Below are 23,048 nucleotides of genomic sequence, written 5' to 3' on the forward strand. Positions count from 1 at the left end.
AACAGAAGGCGGCCTTGTTCCAAGCAGATTAGCTCCAGACAGGTCTCTGCAATCAGGTGTTCAGACTTTGACGGTTAACCTTTGGTTTACTGGCTCCCGGTTCTTTCTTTTTTTCCTTTTGGCAGGCTGGTAAAGTTTGAGGAAGCACAAGACGGTGACCTTGAGCTAACCTGGGATAAAGCAACTGGCTGGGGTGCCTTAAAGAGTTATGAGCCTTAAGACCACCTTGCACGCTGTCGTCCAGGTCTTTGTAAATGCCAAGCACACCACATTGCAATCAGGGTTAGAAATTTGCCGGTTAATTGCATTAATCTCCCATCTTCTTCTCCAAGGGGTGAATGGTTCATGTTAATCCCTACAATGATCCTATGCAGTGTGAGAAACTCAGATATGCAACTTGGATTAAGAATGCTGCAAACCCGGAAGTCGGTGTTTTGGTTTGTGAACTTTGCCTTGGAAGTGGAACACGTTGAGTGTGTTCCATTTGTAAATTGAGTCCCCCACTGCTATGGGAAAGCACGCCTTGGTTTAAGAACGCTTTGGTTTAAGAACGGACTTCCGGAACGGATTAAGTTCGTAAACCAAGGTACCACTGTATAAACTAGGCGCCAAACGGCTCCTTTGAATCAAGGTTACAGTCGCCAAACGGAATGTCTGGTGCCATTTTGGAGCAAGACTAAAGCCTAATTTTTCAAAGGATGAGTGACTGTGATCAATTATCAGTTAAACATCAGGCTAGTTCAGATTGATATACGATATCTTTATTGTCATTGTCCCACACAGAACAATGAAACTGAAAATCTACATAAAACATTCAAAAGATGACAGGCATAAGGTAAAGGTAAAGGACCCCTGGACGGTTAAGTCCAGTCAAAGACGACTATGGGGTTGCGGTGCTCATCTCGCTTTCAGGCCGAGGGAGCCGGTGTTTCTCCGCAGACAGCTTTCCGGGTCATGTGGCCAGCAGGACTAAACCGCTTCTGGCGCAACGGGACACCGTGACGGAAACCAGAGCGCACAGAAACAGTTTACTTTCCCGCTGCAGTGGTACCTATTTATCTACTTGCACTGGCATGCTTTCAAACTGCTAGGTTGGCAGGAGCTAGGGCAGAGCAACGAGCGCTCACCCCATCGCAGGGATTCGAACCGTCGACCTTCCAATCAGCAAGCCCAAGAGGCTCAGTGGTTTAGACCACAGTGCCACCCACGTCCTTTCAGATGACAACCTTGAGCTAGGTTGAGAACTTTGAGAACTTAAGAAGATAAAATCACTTGACCCAGCGACAGTCTGAAAATATATTGGCCTGTTCCAACCGCTTTTTCTCAATGGTGACACGAACCATTCATAACATAAGAATATACTGTGAGCAGGGCAGTGGGGTGCGTTAAGCGAAGACAAGCAACAACAATTGGCTATAACGTTGCTCCCTGCTCAGGCCGCACAGAAAAAGCGTTTTGGTTCTGGAAATTCATTCCGATTGTGCAGATAAAATAGAACTGACAGAATTCTACAGGCTGTAGTATTAGTGTGTGAAAACAGTCCCAATCCAAGGATCCTCATATTGCAGAAATGTCTGGTGCAATCCTGACCCCCGGGCATCTTCACTTGATCGCAAGTATTGCAAGATTGTCACGTGAGCTCTTAGACTAAAATTGTCAACCGAAAGCTTTACTTTTCTGGTTTATCACCACGACAGTTCCTAACACTGGGCTTCAGTAAAGCAAATAATTTAATTAAGCAGCGCCTATATGATATCGAGCAGGAGGAGAGAGGGAAGGAGACATTCCCCCCCCCTCCAGCTGTTCCTCAAAGACAGCTGCTTTTCTGGGGCTCTCAAAATCACCTGTGACTGTCTCTTCTTTTTGGAAGTTTTGCTGTGAGAAGGCAAGTTACAGGGAACCAGGCAGAGGGCCTTCTCGGTGGTGGCCCCCGCCCTGTGGAACGCCCTCCCACCAGATGTCAAAGAGAACAACAACTACCAGACTTTTAGAAGACATCTGAAGGCAGCCCTGTTTAGGGAAGCTTTTAATGTTTAATAGACTATTGTATTTTAATATTCTGTTGGAAGCCGCCCAGAGTGGCTGGGGAAACCCAGCCAGAGGGGCGGGGTATAAATAAATTATTATTATTATTATTATTATTATTATTATTATTATTATTATTATTCCACAGAAAGGGCCAAGAGGAGGAAAAGGAGGCTGGAAAAAGGGTCAGGGGATGGGAGGAAGATGGAGTTTATCAGCACCAGTTTCCCCATCACCACACTGGGATATGTACTGGAATAACCTATTAAACATATTTAAGCAGAGCTTGGGTGGTTATCTGTCAAGGATGCTTTAGCTGGTATTCCTGGTATTGCAAGGGGCTGGACTAGATAACTCTTGGGGTCCCTTCCAAGTCTACAATTCTATGCTTCTAGGAATGGGCTGGCTCCAGAGAAACATAACATACTGCTTCATACAGCGCCAGGCGGTCGGTGTGTTTCGTTCAAGAACGTCTGCACGGACCGGGGGTGCTCTATGGGGCTTTTGACCAGGGGTCCCCAAACTAAGGTCCACGGGCTGGATAAGGCCCGAGGGACTCATTTATCCGGCCTGCAGCAACTCCCGCCGCCCGCTCTTACCAGCGCTGCGCGGCTGCCCACAAGCATTATTTGCACATGCGCGTTATTTCCTGTGCACATCCAGGTCAGAGGAGGCCCGTGCACATGCGCACAAGCTATTTCCGGTGCTCCTCCGACCCGGAAGTGCTCCAGAAATAGCATGTGTGCACGCGTATGGGCATGTGCCCCCCTGCCCTCCGGCCTGCCACGCGATTGGCACTGGAGACAGAGGCCCAAGGCGTAGTAAGTTTGCTGACCCCTGCTTTTCATAGAATCATAGAGTTGGAAGAGACCACAAGGGCCATCGAGTCCAATCCCCTGCCAAGCAGGAAACACCATCAGAGCACTCCTGACATATGGTTGTCAAGCCTCTGCTTAAAGACCTCCAAAGCAGGAGACTCCACCACACTCCTTGGCAGCAAATTCCACTGTCCAACAGCTCTTACTGTCAGGAAGTTCTTCCTAATGTTTAGGTGGAATCTTCTTTCTTGTAGTTTGGATCCATTGCTCCGTGTCCGCTTCTCTGGAGCAGCAGAAAACAACCTTTCTCCCTCCTCTATGTGACATCCTTTTCTATATTTGAACATGGCTATCATATCACCCCTTAACCTCCTCTTCTCCAGGCTAAACATGCCCAGCTCCCTTAGCCGTTCCTCATAAGGCATCGTTTCCAGGCCTTTGCCCTCCTCTGGACACGTTCCAGTTTGTCAGTGTCCTTCTTGAACTGTGGTGCCCAGAACTGGACACAGTACTCCAGGTGAGGTCTGACCAGAGCAGAATACAGTGGCACTATTACTTCCCTTGATCTAGATGCTATACTCCTATTGATGCAGCCCAGAATTGCATTGGCTCATGTCAAGTTTGTGGTCAACCAAGACTCCTAGATCCTTTTCACATGTACTGCTCTCAAGCCAGTACATGCTTTCAACAGTCAGCCTCTCCCAGTCCTCTGCCGGAACATTCTTGGTGTAAAAATCACAGACTCACAGAGTTGGAAGGGTCTTCAAGTCTAATCGCAGCGCAAGAATGGCAGTCCAAGCTCTGTTGGAAAACAGCCCAGGAAGGAGAGCTCTCCACCTTTCAAGGGGGTCCGTTACGCTGTCAAACTACAAACCAAGTGAATGAGTTTATTGCTCTTAATTTTGTTCAGTTGTATCATGAACCTGGGACGTGGGTGGCGCTGTGGGCTAAACCACTGAGCCTTGGGCTTGCCGATCGGCAGGTCGGCGGTTCGAATCCCCACGACAGAGTGAGCTCCCGTTGTTTTGTTCCAGCTCCTGCCAACCTAGCAGTTCGAAAGCACGTCAAAATGCAAGTAGATAAATAGGTACCGCTCCGGCGGGAAGGTAAATGGCGTTTCCGTGCGCTGCTCTGGTTCGCCAGGAGCGGCTTAGTCATGCTGGCCACATGACCCGGAAGCTGTACACCGGTTCCCTCGGCCAATAAAGCGAGATGAGCGCCGCAACCCCACAGTCGGCCATGACTGGACCTAGTGGTTGTTTGTTTACAAGCCCCCTCCAGAGAGGCTGGCCACTCACACTGTCCTCTGAGCTTGTTTACCAGTAACCTCCTCTGGCTGACATCCCGGACAGACCAGGGAGATTTTGATAGGCGACATTTTCCCAGCGTGGGTAAATGCACACCCCCTCCTCCTGCTTTTTCCCTAGCAGGGAAAGGAGACAGTCAAAAACGTCTATTTACATTCTTTTATTTCTGACTTTACAGACACTACAGAAAAACATGTCTGATCAATTCTGGTCAGGGGTCGCTTTACCTTTATCATGAACCTTTGGCACTTTTGATTGCCTGGACGCTGCCACGTAAGTCAGCGTTTGCCCTCCAGATATCTGGCAACTGATGGGAGTTGCAAGTCTCTAGGGCGGCAGGTTGGCAAGAGGCTGGTGTAAGTAAATAAAACTCAATTCAAGGTCAGTTAAGTGTTTGGGAACGGACACAGAGCCTTAACCTCTGCAGTTGTTCTGAAAAGCTCGGATGTGAAAAGCAGAAACAAACAAGCAAAAACCTACCGTATTTTTCGCTCTATAACACGCACCAGACCATAACACGCACGTAGTTTTTAGAGGAGGAAAACAAGAAAAAATATATTCTAAACGAAATAGTGGATATATGTTTTTTGTGGTTCATGCTGTGGCCACAGACATGTGATCTGACAGTGAGTTTGGAGTAGCCCAATGCAAAAATCCTGAGGATCCATGTGGATCCGTGCTTTGTAACCATGGAGGAGGGAAGGAAGGGGAACCATGGATCCTCTGCTCACAACTGCAGCAGATCCCCCCCGCTACCCACAGGCATTCGCTCCATAACACGCACAGACATTTCCCCTTACTTTCTAGGAGGAAAAAAGTGAGTGTTATGGTGCAAAAAATACGGTATTTCCCAAAGTCTGGTTTGGGGGCGAAAAACTCTACACTTGCACTATATAAAACCCTACTCAACAGGAAGAAATATGATTTAGAATATGATAAGACAAAAATGGAGTGAAAAGTTTGGGGTACAGATAACAAATGATATATGGGAGTCAAGTATAAAATCAACTGAAATAGTCTTAGATCCATAGAGGCTATTTCGCCCATTTTGCAACTCATAAAAATGTTTTGCAAAGAGGCTGCACCCTCCTCTTCTGTGTGGGACGGCAGTGTTTCCAGCTGACTCACCCTTATAAATCTGGGTGCAAGAAATCAGACGCTGTGGGGTGGCCATTGCTCCCTTGAGGAGAAAGAAGAGGCTGGAATAAGATTGCTCTTGTCTCCATTGGCCTGGGTTCCGTCAGTCTATTCGGCAATTTGCAGCCTCGCCTAAGCAGAAAGGGGCAAGTCTCTGCCCCGAGGGGGCTCCAGTCTAAACTGAGAAAGGGTAACTCCATGGGCGGGCAAACTAAGGCCCGGGGGCTGGATCCAGCCCAATTGCCTTCTCAATCAGGCCCGCGGACAGTACAGAAATCAGCGTGTTTTTACATGAGTAGAATGTGTCCTTTTATTTAAAATGCATCTCTGGGTTATTTGTGGGGCCTGCCTGGTGTTTTTACATGAGTAGAATGTGTGCTTTCATTAAAAATGCATCTCTGGATTATTTGTGGGGTATAGGAATCCGTTCATTTCCCTCCCAAAGGCTTGCACAGCTGTATGTTGCAGCAGCCCCGGCTACAAGCGCCGCAGGTGAATGGCGCCTCTGATGCTGGCCAGAGGGTGCTGGTTACATGGAGCCATCTCCAACTCCATTAAAGATTCCATCAACGGTGTCTCTGAAAAAATTTACACACCACCTGGGAAGACAGGCAAACTAATGTCAGTGTACTTGGTAGAAGCAAAGATCCCCAGTGTGAAAGCAATGATTCTTCAACATAAACTTCGTTGGACAGGTCATGTTGATATCGTCTTCCAAAGCAACTACAGACATACCTCTTGTTACGTTCAGTTCAGGTTACGTTCTTCCAGGATACGTCCCACGGCGACCCGGAAGTAACGGAATGGGTTACTTCTGGGTTTCGCCGCTCGCGCATACGCTCAAAATGACATCACACACATGTGCAGAAGCGGCGAATCGTGACACGCGCATGCGCAGGTTGCGTTCTGCTCATGTTGTGAACGGGGCTCTGAAACGGATCCCATTTGCAACCAGAGGTACCACTGTACTCTATTCCAAACTTAAAAATGGAAAGCGTAATGTTGGTGGTCAACAAAAGAGTTTTAAAGATGGTCTCAAGGGAAATTTCCAAAAATGTAGTATAAACACCAACAATTGGGAAACACTGGCCTGGGAGCGCTCCAACTGGAGAACAGCCTTGACCAAAGGTGTTGTGGGCTTTGAAGACACTCGAACTCAGGACGCAAGGGAGAAACATGCTAAGAGGAAGGCACGCTTAGCAAACCCTCACCGTGATCAACTCCCGCCCAGAAACCAATGTCCCCACTGTGGAAGGACATGTGGATCCAGAACTGGCCTCCACAGTCACTTACGGACTCACTGTTAAAAACGTGTTTATGGAAGACAATCTTACTCGGCTACGAGGGATCGCCAAAGAAGAAGCTGGTTGCCTGGAGCCGAGGCGGTTTGAGAGTAAGTTGGCAAACGGGTGAGGGAGCCTTGCCAGCCAGCCCACCAGCCCTTGCTGTTGGGAATGGGCAGACTAGAGGCTGGGCGGGCAGGCACTGTGCTAGTATACCTGAAGGAGCGTCTCCACCCCCATCGTTCTGCCCAGACACTGAGGTCCAGCTCTGAGGGCCTTCTGGCGGTTCCCTCATTGCAAGAAGCAAAGCTACAGGGAACCAGGCAGAGGGCCTTCTCGGTGGTGGCACCTCCCTGTGGAACGCCCTCCCATCAGATATCAAAAAGATAAACAACTACCTGATGTTTAGAAGATATCTAAAGGAAGCCCTGTTCAGGGAAGTTTTTAATGTGTGACATTTTAATGTATTTTTAATCTTTGTTTGAAGCTGCCCAGAATGGCTGGGGAGATCCAGCCAGATGGGTGGGGTACAAATAATAAATAATAATAATAATAATAATAATAATAATAATAATAAGTCTTTTTCGTGTTTGCTGTGTGCAAGGCCTGCCTGGGAGGTGAGTGCCTGGTGATGAAGGAGTGCCTGCTGCTGCCTGCCAAAGTAAGGCGCTAGCCTCACGTTCACCTTTGCCCTGTCTCCATTGGGCCACTAAGCCTGGGGGCACCCTCTTTCCAGGCCCTGTGGGGCAGTGTGAGGAGGCACCTTTCTGTGGGACAGGAGGGGCAGCTCAGAGACCGGGGGCAAAGGACTCCCAAGGCGATGGGAGAAGGGAGGACGCTGAGGATACCATAAGGGCGAGAGGCTGCCAGCTCTGCAGGCAAGGGGTGATCTAACTAGGCTCCAGAGCCCCCCAGGGGTGGTACAGAAAGAACATACAGTGGTAACTTGGTAGTCAAACGCCTTGGTTCCCAAACGCCAAAATCCCGGAAGTGCAGCTGTCGGCTATTGTTTCCGGGGCACCTGCAACAATCAGAAACCGTGGCTTGGTTTTCGAACATTTCGGAAGTCAAACGGACTTCTGGAACGGATTAAGTTTGGCGCTTCTGTTTTTTATCTTTATTTTGCGTTTTTGTTGCTTTCTCGGTTTATTTTTGTGTCTGTGTGGAACCCAGTTCAGCTACTGATGGATTGATTTGGTGACTGCGGAAATGGATAAAAGCCCCCCCCCCCCATCCAAACAATGACTATCATCAGTTCAGGTAAGCAAAAAATAATGATTTTAATTTTTATCATCTACAATACTGTCTTGTTTGTTTTATAGTACAGTACATTAATTCTTGCTTTCATTTTATGGATCAATGGTCTCGTTAAGAGTAAAAACCATGTGAAATTGCTGTTTTAGGGGTTGTTTTTAAAAGTCTGGAACGGATTAATCTGCTTTGCATGACTTTCTATGGGAAAGCGCACCTTGGTTTTGGAACGCTTTGGTTTTGGAACGGACTTCTGGAACGGATTAAGTTTGAGAACCAAGGAACCACTGTAGTTGGTCATGGGAGCTGAGGACCCAAAAAGGTTGAATACCTCTGGTCCAGTGATATCCAGTGAGCCACAATCTGCTACAGATGTTTCATCTGGCTGCAAGGAAGGCAATTTAAGGGACAGTTGTTGCAAAGCGAAGTCTCGACAAGCAAACAAAGGGTTGCATTTTCAACCCAGACGTTTCTCCCTTGTTCTCCTCCTCCTCCCTCCTGGGTTCCTGATTTCCAGAGAGCTCAAATCACTCTTTGCTATCCCCTCCGGGTAAGGCAGGGCGTCTGGGAGATGAATGAACTCTCAGAGGCTGGATGAATGGCAGGGAAGCCCCGGCCCCCTAGCTGCCTGGAGGGATGGAGTGGGAGCAACAACACTCACCTGGAATGCAGAAATAAAAAAAAAGGGGGGGGGAGAAATATTTCTGCAACACATCGTCAGCTCTGTGTGGACATGCCCAGAGAAAGGGGAAGAGAGAAAAGAGGTGGGAGGGATTCAGGTGGGCAGCAAGGAAGATTTGCACTAGTCAATAGCGCTAACCATGTATTTGTACAATCTTCTTTTAAAGGCAGCTAGGTTGGTGGATGGATGCGGGTGGCACTGTGGGTTAAACCACAGAGCCAAGGACTTGCTGATCAGAAGGTCAGTGGTTTGAATCCCTGCGACGGGGTGAGCTCCCGTTGCTCGGTCCCAGCTCCTGCCAACCTAGCAGTTCGGAAGCACGTCAAAGTGCAAGTAGATAAATAGGTACCACTCCAGCGGGAAGGTAAACGGTGTTTCCGTGCGCTGCTCTGGTTTGCCAGAAGTGGCTTAGTCATGCTGGCCACATGACCCGGAAGCTGTACGCCGGCTCCCTCGGCCAGTAAAGCGAGATGAGCGCCACAACCCCAGAGTCAGCCACGACTGGACCTAAAGGTCAGGGGTCCCTTTACCTTTACCTAGGTTGGTGGACAGCAGCCATGAAATTAAAAGACGCCTGCTTCTTGGGAGAAAAGCAATGACAAACCTAGACAGCATCTTAAAAAGCAGACACATCACCTTGCCAACAAAGATCCGTATAGTTAAAGCTATGGTTTTCCCAGTCGTGATGTATGGAAGTGAGAGCTGGACCATAAAGAAGGCTGATCGTCAAAGAATGGATGCTTTTGAATTCTGGTGCTGGAGGAGACTCTTGAGAGTCCCATGGACTGCAAGAAGATCAAACCTCTCCATTCTGAAGGAAATCAGCCCTGAGTGCTCACTGGAAGGACAGATCCTGAAGCTGAGAATCCAAAACTTTAGCCACCTCAGGAGAAGAGAAGACTCCCTGGAAAAGACCCTGATGTTGGGAAAGATGGAGGGCACAAGGAGAAGGGGACGACAGAGGACGAGATGGCTGGACAGTGTTCTCAAAGCCACCAGCATGAGTTTGACCAAACTGCGGGAGGCAGTGGAAGACAGGAGTGCCTGGCGTCCTCTGGTCCATGGGGTCACGAAGAGTCGGACACGACTAAACAACAACAAGGTTGATGGACATCGCCGCCTCTTGTGGCAAAGGGTTCCGCAGTCTAACTACGTGCTGTGTAAAGAAGGACTTCCTTTTCTCTGTCCTGTAACTTCCAACATTTTTCTTTCTTGGATGTCCACTAATATGAGAGAGAGATAAAATTTCTCTGTCCACTGTGGCTGTTCAGTTTATCAACAGGCCCTTGAATCTTACGCTGCGGAGAGGCTAATGCAAATTAAATGAATAGGGTAGATGGGAAAGAGCCTTCAAAGACATATAATGTTTTTTTGGGGGGGGGTAGGGTGGGGTTGGGGAAACAATATTTGGCGTGAGAACAGGGGTGTTTATAGGAACACAGGAATGCCCATGAATTGCAGAAGGGAATTTAAGACAATAGGGACGCGGGTGGCGCTGTGGGTTAAACCACAGAGTCTAGGAATTGCCGATCAGAAGGTCGGTGGTTCGAATCCCCGCGACGGGGTGAGCTCCCGTTGCTCGATCCCTGCTCCTGCCAACCTAGCAGTTCAAAAGCACCTCAAAGTGCAAGTAGATCAATAGGTACCGCTCCAGCGGGAAGGTCAACAGCGTTTCAGTGCGCTGCTCTGGTTTGCCAGAAGCGGCTTAGTCGTGCTGGCCACATGACCCGAAAGCTGTACGCCGGCTCCCTCGGCCAGTAAAGCGAGATGAGCGCCGCAACCCCAGAGACAGTCACGACTGGACCTAATGGCCAGGGGTCCCTTTACCTTTACCTTTATTTAAGACAATGTCCTTCTCACTCTCTTCAAACAATCTAGGAAGCCCCAAACTCCTACAAAGTTAATTTCTCCCTGAAGCATTTGGGGTTGAAACAAAGAACCCAAATCAGTTTCCTCCAACCCCCCCCCCCACTCCTGCATTTGTTACGTTTTTTTGCCATCCCATCTAAAAAAATTCTAAATAACGCCCCCAGCCTGAGCGCCCCCACCCCAAAGTTGCAACTTAATAAGACTAGAGAATATTAAGCTGTGCAACATTAATTAGCTTCCCCAGGAAGTACAAGGGATAAAGGCAGCTTTTATATGGTCTGACCGCGTAATTACAGGGGCTGCCTGGGAAAAAATGTTAATACCAGACCAGGGAAAATGTGTTTCGCATTAGCCCCGATGTGAAATTTGCTGGAAATAGTGAATGGAGGAACGTACGGCTTTAGTTGCCTCTCTTCTGACGTGAGAACGATCGTTGGTGCTTAATTTGATCCAGGCCTCAGTCTCGGAACTGCACAAATCAGAGTCAGACCATTGGTCCAGCGACCTCAATAGTGTCTACACTGGCTGGCAGCAGCTGGCAGGGGGTTCAGGCAGGGGTTTCCCCCAGCCGTACCTGAAGGTGCCAGGGAAGATGGGCCGTCACTGAGTCACGACTTGTGCTATGATCTCTTTCATCGGGTCAACCGGAAGCTTGGGGAGAGCGAAAGCTTTTGAGAGCATCTTGGCGGAGATGCAGGGATGTTTTTGCTGCGGCCGTCAGCATCTAAGAAGAGGAGATGACAGTGTGTGTGAATAGGATCTAGGGGTCTTGGTGGACCGCAAGCGGAACATGAGCCCAAGGTGTGATGCAGCAGCAAAAAAGGCTGATGCTATTCTAGGCTGCATCAACAGAAATCTAGCTTCCAGGTCATGGGTAGGCAAACTAAGGCCCAGGGGCCGGATCCGGCCCAATTGCCTTCTAAATCCGGCCCACGGACGGTCCAGGAATCAGCGTGTTTTTACATGAGTGGAATGTGTCCTTTTATTTAAAATGCATCTCTGGCTTATTTGTGGGGCATAGGAATTCGTTCATTTGTCGTCGTCCCCAAATATAGTCCGGCCCCCCACAAGGTCTGAGGGACAGTGGACCGGCCCCCTGCTGAAAAAGTCTGCTGACCCCTGTTCCAGGTCAAGGAAGTGAAATCGTAGTACCACTCTATTCTACCTTGGTGAGGACACACCTGCAATACTGGGTACCACAATTTAAGAAGGATGTTGACAAGCAGAGGAAAGTGGTTGAGATGACTAAGGGTCGGGAAAGCAAGCCTGATGAGGAACAGTTGAAGGAGCCGGGTATGTTTAGCATGGCAAAAGAGGAGAGTGAAAGGAGATATATGAGAGAGCCATCTTCAAATATCTCAAGGGCTGTCGCACTGGAGAGGGAACAAGCTTGTTTTCTCCTGCTCCGGAGAGTTGGGGACTTGAACGGCCGGTGGCTGGAGCCAGCTGGGGGCCGGCCAAATGCCCCGTCTCCCCGGACGCATCCCAACAGCGCCATGGGCATCATGATGGGCGCATCGCGGGGCTTGGCAAGCCACCTGGGAGCTCCACAGGGTCGGGCCGATGGAGTGGCAGCTGCTAGTCAACAATGCTGGTGAGTGGGAGGCGCCGAGATGCGCTCCTGAGCGCGTGCAGAGTGCGTTCCTCCTCCAGGTCCGGAGGCAGCTGCAGGACCGGATTGCAGGATATTTATATTTTTCAAAATACACTGGACGCTCAGGTTGCGAACGTGATCCGTGCGGGAAGCATGTTTGCAACCCGCAGCATTCGCAACCTGCAGTATTTTTGGGGTCGGCGCGGTGCGCAACCCGAAACGTCTGTAACCCGAGGTATGACAATATAGTATGGCCCCTCACAAGGTCTGAGGGACAGTGGACCGGCCCTCTGCTGATAACGTTTGCTGACCCCTGCTCTAGTCCTCAGTGAGGCTGTCTCACCCACAGATTCCAAACTGTAGGTGCGGACTCCTCACAACCTCTCTCTTAATTCAAGAATTGTTTTTTAAGCATAAAGCAGCAGCAGCAATTGCAATCTGGATCACCGGAACTGCTTATCTCTTGCCCTTTAGGCCTAAAAAACCCCACCATAATTGCCCCTTACATGATCTCTTTATCTTGGTATCTTGTTCCCCGAGGGGCCATCTTGATAAGAAAAATGGCTCCTAAGAAAAAGGCTCATTTCCCTGTTCAGACCTCAGATTCCAAAGCAGTGGTAAAACCCACAAAAGACATACCCCGGTCTCATAATACGCTGTTTTATCCCAGTTCAGACTATTTGTCCATCAGGGCTGTCTGTGCTGAATGGATATAGCTCAGTCATCAGATCTTGAGATGCTTAACCCCAGGGTGGTGAATTCGAGTCCCACGTTGGGCAAAAGATTCCTGCTTTACAGGGGGTCGGACTAGATGTCCCTCGGGGTCCCTTCCAACTCTATGATGACTGGCAGCTGCCCTCCAGGGTCTCGGGCACATAACACACTTACTGATCCTTTTTTCCCAAACTTGGAAACACTGGTTCCGGAAAAAGGGACGCTTTGCGTGTGAAAGCAGGTTTTCTGCCACTGAGCTTAGCCCACAATGTGTGGAAAATACTTCTCCAACTGAAGAAGTACCGGTATCCTGTGAGAGAGTCTGGAGGCGTTGGGAGGATGGATAGCAGCTAACAGATTGAGGTTGAATCCTGACAAGACAGAAGTACTGTTTTGGGGGGACAGGGGGTGGGGAGGTGTGGAGGACTCCCTGGTCCTGAATGGGGCAACTGTGCCCCTGAAGGACCAGGTGCGCAGCCTGGGAGTCATTTTGGACTCACAGCTGTCCATGGAGGCACAGGTCAATTCTGTGTCCAGGGCGGCTGTCTACCAGCTCCATCTGGTACGCAGGATGAGACCCTCACTGCCTGCAGACTGTCTCGCCAGAGTGGTGCATGCTCTGGTTATCTCTCGCTTGGACTACTGCAATGCGCTCTACGTGAGGCTACCTTTGAAGGTGACCCGGGAACTACAACTAATTCAGAAGGTGGCAGCTAGACTGGTGACTGGGAGCAGCCGCCGAGACCATATAACACCGGTCTTGAAAGACCTACACTGGCTCCCAGTATGTTTCCGAGCACAATTCAAAGTGTTGGTGCTGACCTTTAAAGCCCTAAATGGTCTCGGTCCAGTATATCTGAAGGAGCGTCTCCACCTCCATCGTTCTGCCCGGACACTGAGGTCCAGCTCTGAGGGCCTTCTGGCGGTTCCCTCCCTGCGAGAAGCCAAGTTACAGAGAACCAGGCAGAGGGCCTTCTCGGTGGTGGCACCCGCCCTGTGGAACGCCCTCCCACCAGATGTCAAAGAGAAAAACAACTACCAGACTTTTAGAAAACATCTGAAGGCAGCCCTGTTTAGGGAAGCTTTTAATGCTTAAGAGACCACTGTATTTTAATATTTTGTTGGATGCCGCCCAGAGTGGCTGGGGAAACCCAGCCAGATGGGCAGGGTATAAATAAATTATGATGATGATGATGATGATGATGATGATGAAGTGTCCCATGCAAAAGGCTAATAAATTCATTATGGTGGACGGCAGCCCATTTTGCCTAATGCAGGACTTGTTAGCCTTACACGGACCCTAAGAACTAGGCTTCTGGTGCCTCTTCAATAATTTTTTGGGATACCTAATTGGAAGGGACCCAAAGGTCATCTAGCCCAACCCCCTGCAATTGCAGCTCAGGTTGACCTAGAGCAGACGGCGAAACCTCCAGCATGCCTGACCATCAGACACATAGAAGTAAACTCTCTTTACTGCTCAGCAATACGGCCAGCTCTGCCATTCGGCAAAGTGAGGCAACAGCTTCAGGCAGTGCCCTAAATTGGAACTACAATTCCCAGCGCCTTTAAACTACAGTTCCCGGGGGAGAGAAGTTTCTGCGTTAATTGTACGGTGTGTACCCAGCCCAAGAGTCTTTCGTATTCTCTGTGTGCAAAAGACCTGCCTATTGTGGCCTCTGTGTATTCCACATTTTAAAAATGAAAGACAACGGAAAAATCTGAAGTGACTGCATTGTGGGTTTTTTATTATTTCTTTGTCCTTTGCATAATTGTTTCTGCCTTTAGTAGCCATGGCAAAGAATTATGCAGGATTCTGGACTCCTGCCCACAAAGGTTCATGCACGCAGAATTCCTAGTGCATGGCATAATCAAAAACAGGCCTAGGAAGTTGGTTCTGGTAAGGAAATATCTCTCTACTCATGCTCAGAGGCAATTTCTCCTCCGGCCAACCTGAATGTATGCAAAAAGATTATTCCAAGCATTGCATGAGATGGGAGACAGGCTGCAGTCCTACACAGGATGGTTACCTAGGAGTAAGCCCCATTGAACCCACGGGGGCTTACTTCTGAGTAGACGGAGGATTGGATTGCGCCGCCTGCCACACCATATTGGCACTTCAGAAAATCATAAACGCAACCTATTCTGTCAATTTGATTTCCTCCCCCTTTCTTTTTTCCTTTCTCCTCCTGTGATGAGGCTGCATTTTAATGTTTCAATGTTTTAATGTTGTATTTTAATCTTGTTTTTAAGTTGTATACATTCAACTTGTTTTTATTATTGCTTGTTAGCCGCCCTGAGCCTGGCCTTGGCTGGGGAGGGTGGGGTATAAATAAAATTTATTATTATTATTATCATCATCATCATCATCATCATCATCATCATTATCTAGGCATGAAATTATCCTAGTTTGAGAATATTGCACGGGTGGCGCTGTGGGTTAAACCACAGAGCCTAGGGCTTGCCAATCAGAAGGTCGGCGGTTTGAATCCCCGCGACGGGGTGAGCTCCTGTTGCTCGGTCCCTGCTCCTGCCAACCTAGCAGTTCAAAAGCACATCAAATTGCAAGTAGATAAATAGGTACCACTCCGGCGGGAAGGTCAACGACGTTTCCATGCACTGCTCTGGTTCGTCAGAAGCGGCTTAGTCATGCTGGCCATATGACCCGGAAGCTGTACACCGGCTCCCTCGGCCAATAAAGCGAGATGAGCGCCGCAACCCCAGAGTCGGCCATGACTGGACCTAACGGTCAGGGGTCCCTTTACCTTTAGCTTTAGGCATGAAATTATCCTAGTTTAAGTACATTGCAAGAGATGAAGATGGCATCCTAGATTATTTCACATCTGTTCCAGGTTCAAAACTCCACGTTTTTACAATCTAAACAGCAGTAAGGGAAATCTGGGACCTGCTCTGTGTTACTTCTGAGAAAAGTCAGCCCCACAACCCAGACACGCCTGTCTTCAAGCCTTGATTGACCACAGATTTTCACATGAATAATACTTAGAAAGAAAACCCCCACAATTTTAGGGAAAACAGATTTGTACTTGCTGGAGTTAACCCCCTGGAGTCACAAGCACTATTGTGGGCACAAGTCTCATTCACATGAATGGGATTATTTTCGTCTAGCACAGTCCCCATTCACTTCAATGGGACTTTTGTAATGGAACTCGCCTTTCGATTGTGCCCTACGAAGTTGAAGTTTAATAGCCTTTTAAAATCTATTTTCTCGGGGACCCTTCTTCACAAAGTACAGACACAAACAAAATACAGTTTAATGCTTTAAATGTTGTGTGTTTGCCTGTAAATTAACATCAATGGGAGGCAATGTTTGGTTTCCCTTGAATTGTGGGTATTTCCCCCCCCCCATCATGTTTCGCTAAAATTCACATTCCCCCGTCTTTTGTACTGCTTATTAAGCGCTTGAGGGAAGATTTAGATCACATCGCCCTCAAAAATTCCAAATATCTTTCCAGAGCCATTTAAGGGAAAACACCCTGAGGCAAAGTCCACAGTCCTATACAGCACAGAGGCATGTAGCCCTGAGCAAAAGCAGTCAGCTAACCAGCCTCAAAGAAACACCAGCAGACTTGGCTCCACACGTTCAAGGTTTTGTATCTGAGGCCTAACAACAGCTCTCTGTGTATGCAAAAACCTGGCGATCCTAAATGCACCCCTGTCAAAGCTGGAAGATCTTCAGAGAGATCAAGTGGTGTTAATAAAATAACCTGAGCCAACTTTGCTACAGTGGTACCTTGGTTCTCAAACTTAATCCATTCCGGAAGTCTGTTCCAAAACCAAAGCGTTCCAAAACCAAGGCACGCTTTCCCATAGGAAGTAATGCAAAGTGGATTAATCCGTTCCATACTTTTAAAAACAACCCCTAAAACAGCAATTTAACATGGATTTTACTCTCTAACGAGACCACTGATCCACAAAATGAAAGCAAGAATCAATGTACTGTACTATAAAATAAATAAGACAGTATTGTAGATGATAAAAATTAAAAATATTATTTTTTCGTACCTGCACTGAAAATAGTCATTGTTTGGATGGGGTTTTTAAAAATCCATTTTTTCCACAGTCACACAATCAATCAATCAATCAATCAATCAGTGGGTAGCTGAACTGGGTTCCACACCATCACAAAAACAAATTAACCGAAAAATCCTCAAAAACCAAATGGCAAAATAAATAGCAAAAACAAAAGTGCCAAACTTAAACTGTTCTGAAAGTCCGTTTGACTTCCGAAATGTTCAAAAGCCAAGGTGCGGCCTCTGATTGGTGCAGGCGCCCTGGAAACAATAGCCGACTCCCGCATCGGATGTTCGGTTTCTGAAAAACGTTTGAAAACTGGAACATTTACTACCAGGTTTTGGGCGTTTGAGAACCAAGGTACCACTGTACTTCTAAGAGAAATCCCTCCTTCGTCACGCCTGTTCATCCATTACCGTTTACACTGTAAGCTCCTAGGAAGCAGGGACTTCTGTGTCTTTTACCTCACTATGTCACCAAACACATGGGATATAGAATGGTCATAACTGCATCATTCTTCCCTCATCTCCCTTCTCATTTCCTGCTGGATCAGGCCGGTGGTCTAACTAGTCCAGCACTGTGTTCGGAATTCGCAGGCGCCTTTTGCACCTGGCTCTCGGCCAAGTCGAGACGCCCGGGAGACAGGATGGTTCTTGACGTCTCCACCAGCTGGGGATCCTTGGATGTTTCCATACCCTAATCCCACATCCTGTAGAATTCTATCGGTTGTATCTGATCTGCACAATCGGAATGGATTTCAGGAACCAAAATCCTTTTTCTGTGCAGCCTGAACAATGTTATAGTTAATCGTTTCTACCCAAATGCAATTCTGGTTTTAAATGCAGTACAGTGGTACCTCGGGTTAAGTACTTAATTTGTTCCGGAGGTCCGTACTTAACCTGAAACTGTTCTTAACCTGAAGCACCACTTTAGCTAATGGGGCCTCCTGCTGCTGCCGCGCCGCCGGAACACGATTTCTGTTCTTATCCTGAAGCAAAGTTCTTAACCAGAAGCACTATTTCTGGGTTAGCAGAGTCTGTAACCTGAAGCGTATGTAACCTGAAGCGTATGTAACCCGAGGTACCACTGTATTTTAAAATGGGGTTTCAGAGTTTTTAGGAGTTTCTGAATGTCTTATGTAGATTTTTCAATTTCATTGTTCTGTATGGGACAATGACAATAAAGATATTGTATTGTATTGTATTGTATTGTATTGTATTGTATTGTATTGTATCATATCGTTGCTGCTTGTCCTCCCCACCCCATTGCCCTGCTCACAGTTGTGAAGAATATTCTTACGTTATGAATGGTCCGTCTCACCATTAAGAAAAAGAGGTCGGAATAGGCCAATATATATGTGGACTGTCCCTGGATCAAGCGATTTTTCTTCTTTAAGTTCTCAAAGCTCTTAACCGAGCTCAAGTTAGCAATCTGAACTGAGCCAGATGTTTAACTGACAATCAATCACAGTCAGTCCATCCTTGGAAAAATCAGACTTGAGAGCTGTTTTGCCTCAAAATGGTAACTGGACCTTCCATTTTGGCGACTGCAAACCTTGGCTTAAAGGGCCATTTGGCACCTAGCTTACATATATGAGTTTCTAACACTGCCGTCGAAAGCCATTACAGCGTGAAATACTATAACCCAGTAGAAGAAGAGGAGTTTGGATCTGATATCTCGCTTTATCACTACCCGAAGGAGTCTCAAAGCGGCTAACATTCTCCTTTCCCTTCCTCCCCCACAACAAACCCTCTGTGAGGTGAGTGGGGCTGAGAGACTTGAAAGAAGTGTGACTGGCCCAAGGTCACCCAGCAGCTGCATGTGGAGAAGCGGGGAATCGAACCCGGTTCACCAGATTACGAGTCCACTGCTCTTAACTACTACACCACACTGGCTCCCAGTGATGTCCAACCGGTCGACAGGTAGATTCCCTGGAGATTGCGGTCCATCGCAGGATACTTTTTGATCTCGTGATTAAAGAAGATGTGGAATGAATGTATCCGCCCTCCACCCCCCTCGCCCCCCCCCAAAGCTCAACCAATCTGGGTAGGACACTGCCATTTTTTAAATACAGATTTATATAGATCACAGTCTCCCCATCATTCTGCCCGGACGCTAAGATCCAGTGCCGAGGGCCTTCTGGCGGTTCCCTCCCTGCGAGAAGTGCGGTTACAGGGAACCAGGCAGAGGGCCTTCTCAGTGGTGGCGCCCTCCCATCAGATGTCAAGGAAATGAACAACTCTCTGGCTTTTAGAAGACATCTGAAGGCAGCCCTGTTTTTAAAAGTTTTTAAAAGTTTGATGTTTTATTGTATTTTTTATCTTTGTTGGAAGCCACCCAGAGTGGCTGGGGAAACTCAGCCAGATGGGTGGGGTACAAATAATAAATCATAATCTTGTGAGTTGGATGTGCCTGCTATAACCAATTAACCAATAAGTAAGACGAAGGCGAGTCGAAGATACTGGGCAGCTGAAAAGACTGAGGGCTCTTTCCCCAAGATTCCTTGGTCCTCATACACTTGTACAGACCAATTTAAATCACATATACAGAGCAGAAACGACAGAACTTGCTCCCAAAAAGGATGCTTAGGACTTTAACATGCTATTTAATCCGTAGCACAACTCCCTAAATACCACTGCGGAAGTAAAGCCACACAAATGGGCTTCACGGCCAGGTTAAACGTAAATAAAATTGCAGCCTCGAGTCTCACAATAACCCTTTGAGGTAGGCCACTGCTGCTCACATTTCACAACAGGCGAACCAAGTCTGAGCTGCAGTGGTGGGCTGGAAGTCCAAGGTGAAGTTGGGAATTCGAACTCTTGATCTTGTTTCCCCCTAGCCCTTCCCTTTTTTACTGGGGAATCGTGGAACTGCACAGAATCATAAAACTGCAGAGTTTTGTGCAATTGTAGACCCTTCTGCCAAGGGCCGAAATTTAGGCTCCTTGCGTTTGCTGTCACTAAAAAGCACCAGGAGCAATCATACCTAGAAATACCTAACCACATTGCATACAAAATATTATTATGCATTAAATTTGCATGCCACCCTTTGCCTGCGGATCTCAGGGAGGTTCACGGCGCAAAATCACAACATAAAAACTGCAAAATGCACAGCGAAAACGCCCTTCCTGTTTTAACCAGAGGTAAATCTCTGTACCTTCTCGAACACAGATCCCGACGCAATGCATGCGAAACAGCCTCATCTATGCAAAAGTGGGGACAGAGAAAAGGAAAGGTCCCTCTTTTACTTTCCATCACCCCAAAAGCAAAGCTGACTGGGTAATTTAAAGGGCAACTGTTTTATATTTTGAGATCTCAAGTAGAGAGTCTGAATTTCCCAGGAAAACACCCTCTCACCACTGGTGAATGTGCTTTTAGTACTCTAAGGCTGGCAAGGGGGCCTGTTTCCTCTCTCTCTCAGTCTCCTCCACCTGGTGACAAGTCCTTTAGAAGCCAGCAGTTCTAAAGAATTCAAAATGTTCTGGAGAACTGAGACCTTATCACCCTTTTTCCAGAGGGTGTGGGGCAGTGAAATAAATTGCCCAAGCTTCGGAGCCAGCTGCAAGCCTGGCCCGCCTCACAGGGCTGTTGTACTTTGCCCCCCCCCTTTTAAATCTTGTGATAGCTTTTGAAGAAGGGTGGTATATATATCTATAGTGGTACCTCAGGTTAAGTACTTAATTTGTTCCGGAGGTCTGTTTTTAACCTGAAACTGTTCTTAACCTGAAGCACCACTTTAGCTAATGGGGCTTCCTGCTGCCGCCACGCCACCGGAGCACGATTTCTGTTCTCATCCTGCAGCAAAGTTCTTAACCTGAAGCACTATTTCTGGGTTAGCGGAGGCTGTAACCTGAAGCGTATGTAACCTGAAGCGTATGTAACCCGAGGTACCACTGTAATAAATAATACTAAAACAATACAAAATAACTTTGCGGATGGCAAAAACAAAATCTGCACAGTAAGTGCTAGGGAAATGAATGCCACCAAGCAGAATTTGTTTTTTCCCCTGTTTTTAGTCTATTGTTATACTTTAGCTTTAAATTACTGTTGCTGCTTTTTCTTTTTTGGGGTTTTTTTTGTAAACAGCTTTGGGATTATTTTTTCAACAATCGAGCAGTACATAAATTTTGTGCGATTAGATAGATTAAGCAGTACTCTCGCATTTTAAACACCCAGCCCCAGTTATGAGGGTCAGGAGAGGCGTTTGCTGCGCGCTACTCCAGGCTGAGAGCAACGCGCTCTTATTTATGCTCAGAGGTACTCTTTCAGACCATCCGAAAGAAGCTGCAAGCCTCTTAAATCCAACTTTGCGCGTGTGCTGGGAAACTAGTGCGCTGCTGCTCCTAAAAACTATTTCTCCAAACTCACGCACTTTAAACAAACGCCCCCCCCCAAATATATATATTAAAAAAAATCACGGACCAACTGCATCAGCCAAATTCAAACTCATCGTCAAGTCCCTGTCCGGACACACCCCAGCCACGCCCTTCCTTGAAGGCGGAGATCCTCTGGAAGAGCGCGGCTTACTCCCGAGAAAGCGCGCAAGTCCCCCCTTCATTTCCTTTGGAGAGATCGACGCGCAACTTTCAAATCCAAGCGGTGGTTGTTTTCCAAGGAGCGAAGGGCGCGCAAAGATCTTCGCCCACCCGAACCCAAATTTGGCCCAAATATCCAAGTTTCCAAGGGTCGAAAGGGAACGGAATTAATTGGAGGGGGGGTGGGAATAAGCTCCGGGGGGGGGAGGAGGAGGAGAGGACAGGATCCTAGAATTGCGAAGCTGCAAGGGAACCCCAAGGGTCATCCAGCCCAACCCCCTGCAAAAAGGCAGTAACCGCGTGGAAGACGAAAGCTGCGTTAGTAATAGGAAGACAAAGGCAAGACTCACCTGAGCAGGGAGGGATTGGAGCAGCAGCAGCAGAAGGCAGGTAAAGGTGGCTCTGCTCACTTTCACGTCCGTTTCACCAGAGACTCTTCCTTGGAAATGCATCTTGCACGCCCCTCAATTATATATATATTTCCTTTTCTTTTTTAATGCAAGCTAGGAATGCTTCGATCCGAATGCACAACCGCTCTTTTCTGAATGGGTGTGGTTTTTTTGGGGGGGGGGGTAAATAAATAAATAAATACAGAGCCCCCTCCCGCCCACTGCTTAACAAGTGTACCAACCACCAGAACGCTTCTCGCGGTCCAAAAATTTGGGTAGAGAGCGCGCTCTGCAATCGCAGGGAAACGGGACGCACTTTCCTCCCCAAAGAGGAGTACAGATTTGTCCCTTCCTGTCCCTCCTCCTTTCTTTCTTTCTTTCTTTCTTTCTTTCTTTCCTTCTTTCTCTCTCTCCCGATTAAAAAAATAAAATAAAGGCAGCCCAACTGCTAAAAGGAAGCGGCCTCTGGGGAGAGCGAGCGCGGAGCTGCGTTTGGCATCTGGGGAGGCCGGAAAGTCGGTCCAGATGTTGCTCCAGAGGCGTCGGCGCGCGCAGGAGGAGCCGAGCCTCTTTCTTCCCCGAGGAGGAAGGTTTGCAGTTTTGCAGAAGATAAACGAGCAGAGGAGGAGAACAAAAAGGGCGCAGAGTCGCTTGCTGGATCCCTCGCTGGGCGTTGCGCAGCTGTTTTCCTCCCCGGATCTCTCTGGCACCGTGGAAGTTCGCCCGGGGCTGGCGAGGCTGAGAGCGGGTTCCTTTCTGCTTCCTTCCCGGCTCCTTCTTTTTCTTCTTCTTCTCCGCCTCCTCCTCGCAAGCCCCGCAAAGGAGCAGCTGCTGCAACGGCCGGGGACGCGCCCCTTCTCCAACAAACACGCGCTCCCTGGCGGCTGACTCGCCCGTCTCCTCCCAGAGGTGGGCGCGCCCGGCCTCGCCTCCTTTTCCTCCCTCTCTTCCCCCTCCTGCCTCTCTCTTCCTCCGTCTTTCTCTCCCACCTCCCTAAATTATTATTTTTTTAAAAAAAAACCCCAGGAAACATACGGACAGCATTTCAGAATCAGGGCAATATCGCTTCTTCAAGCGCATCCATTAATTTGTGTGTGAAAGCAGCAGTACCGTATTTACTATAAGCTAAACAAGCTATAGCTTAGGGCCCCACTCTCTTGGGGCCCTCAAAAAAATTAAAGGGGAAAAAAACCCTGGATGCACATTTCCAAAATATAACATTAAAAAATAATAATAATAAAACCTACATACAGCAACAGTGTTTTGTGTTGTGTATCGACCTGTTAGGTCCATAAATTGTTGTTGTTGTTTAGTCATTTAGTTGTGTCCGCCTCTTAGTGACCCCCTGGACCAGAGCACGCCAGGCACTCCTGTCTTCCACTGCCTCCCGCAGTTTGGTCAAACTCATGCTGGTAG

At 48.0% G+C, this 23,048-nt stretch overlaps 1 protein-coding gene across 1 annotated transcript in view; it reads right to left on the reverse strand.

The window, feature by feature from the left end:
• The window catches only part of LOC310689419 (tumor necrosis factor receptor superfamily member 16-like), a 45,188-nt gene extending 22,679 nt beyond the window's left edge, over positions 1-22,509 (reverse strand). The window contains exon 1 of the mRNA XM_083467113.1: positions 21,594-22,509. Coding sequence (XP_083323239.1) covers positions 21,594-21,695 — 102 coding nt within the window. The 5' untranslated portion in view covers positions 21,696-22,509. The remainder of the gene's footprint in view (positions 1-21,593) is intronic.
• Between the last annotated feature and the right edge of the window lie 539 nt (positions 22,510-23,048).

The sequence above is a fragment of the Podarcis liolepis genome (genome assembly GCF_965112155.1).
Source record: "Podarcis liolepis genome assembly, chromosome: 12".
NCBI classification, from domain to species: Eukaryota; Metazoa; Chordata; class Lepidosauria; order Squamata; family Lacertidae; genus Podarcis; species Podarcis liolepis.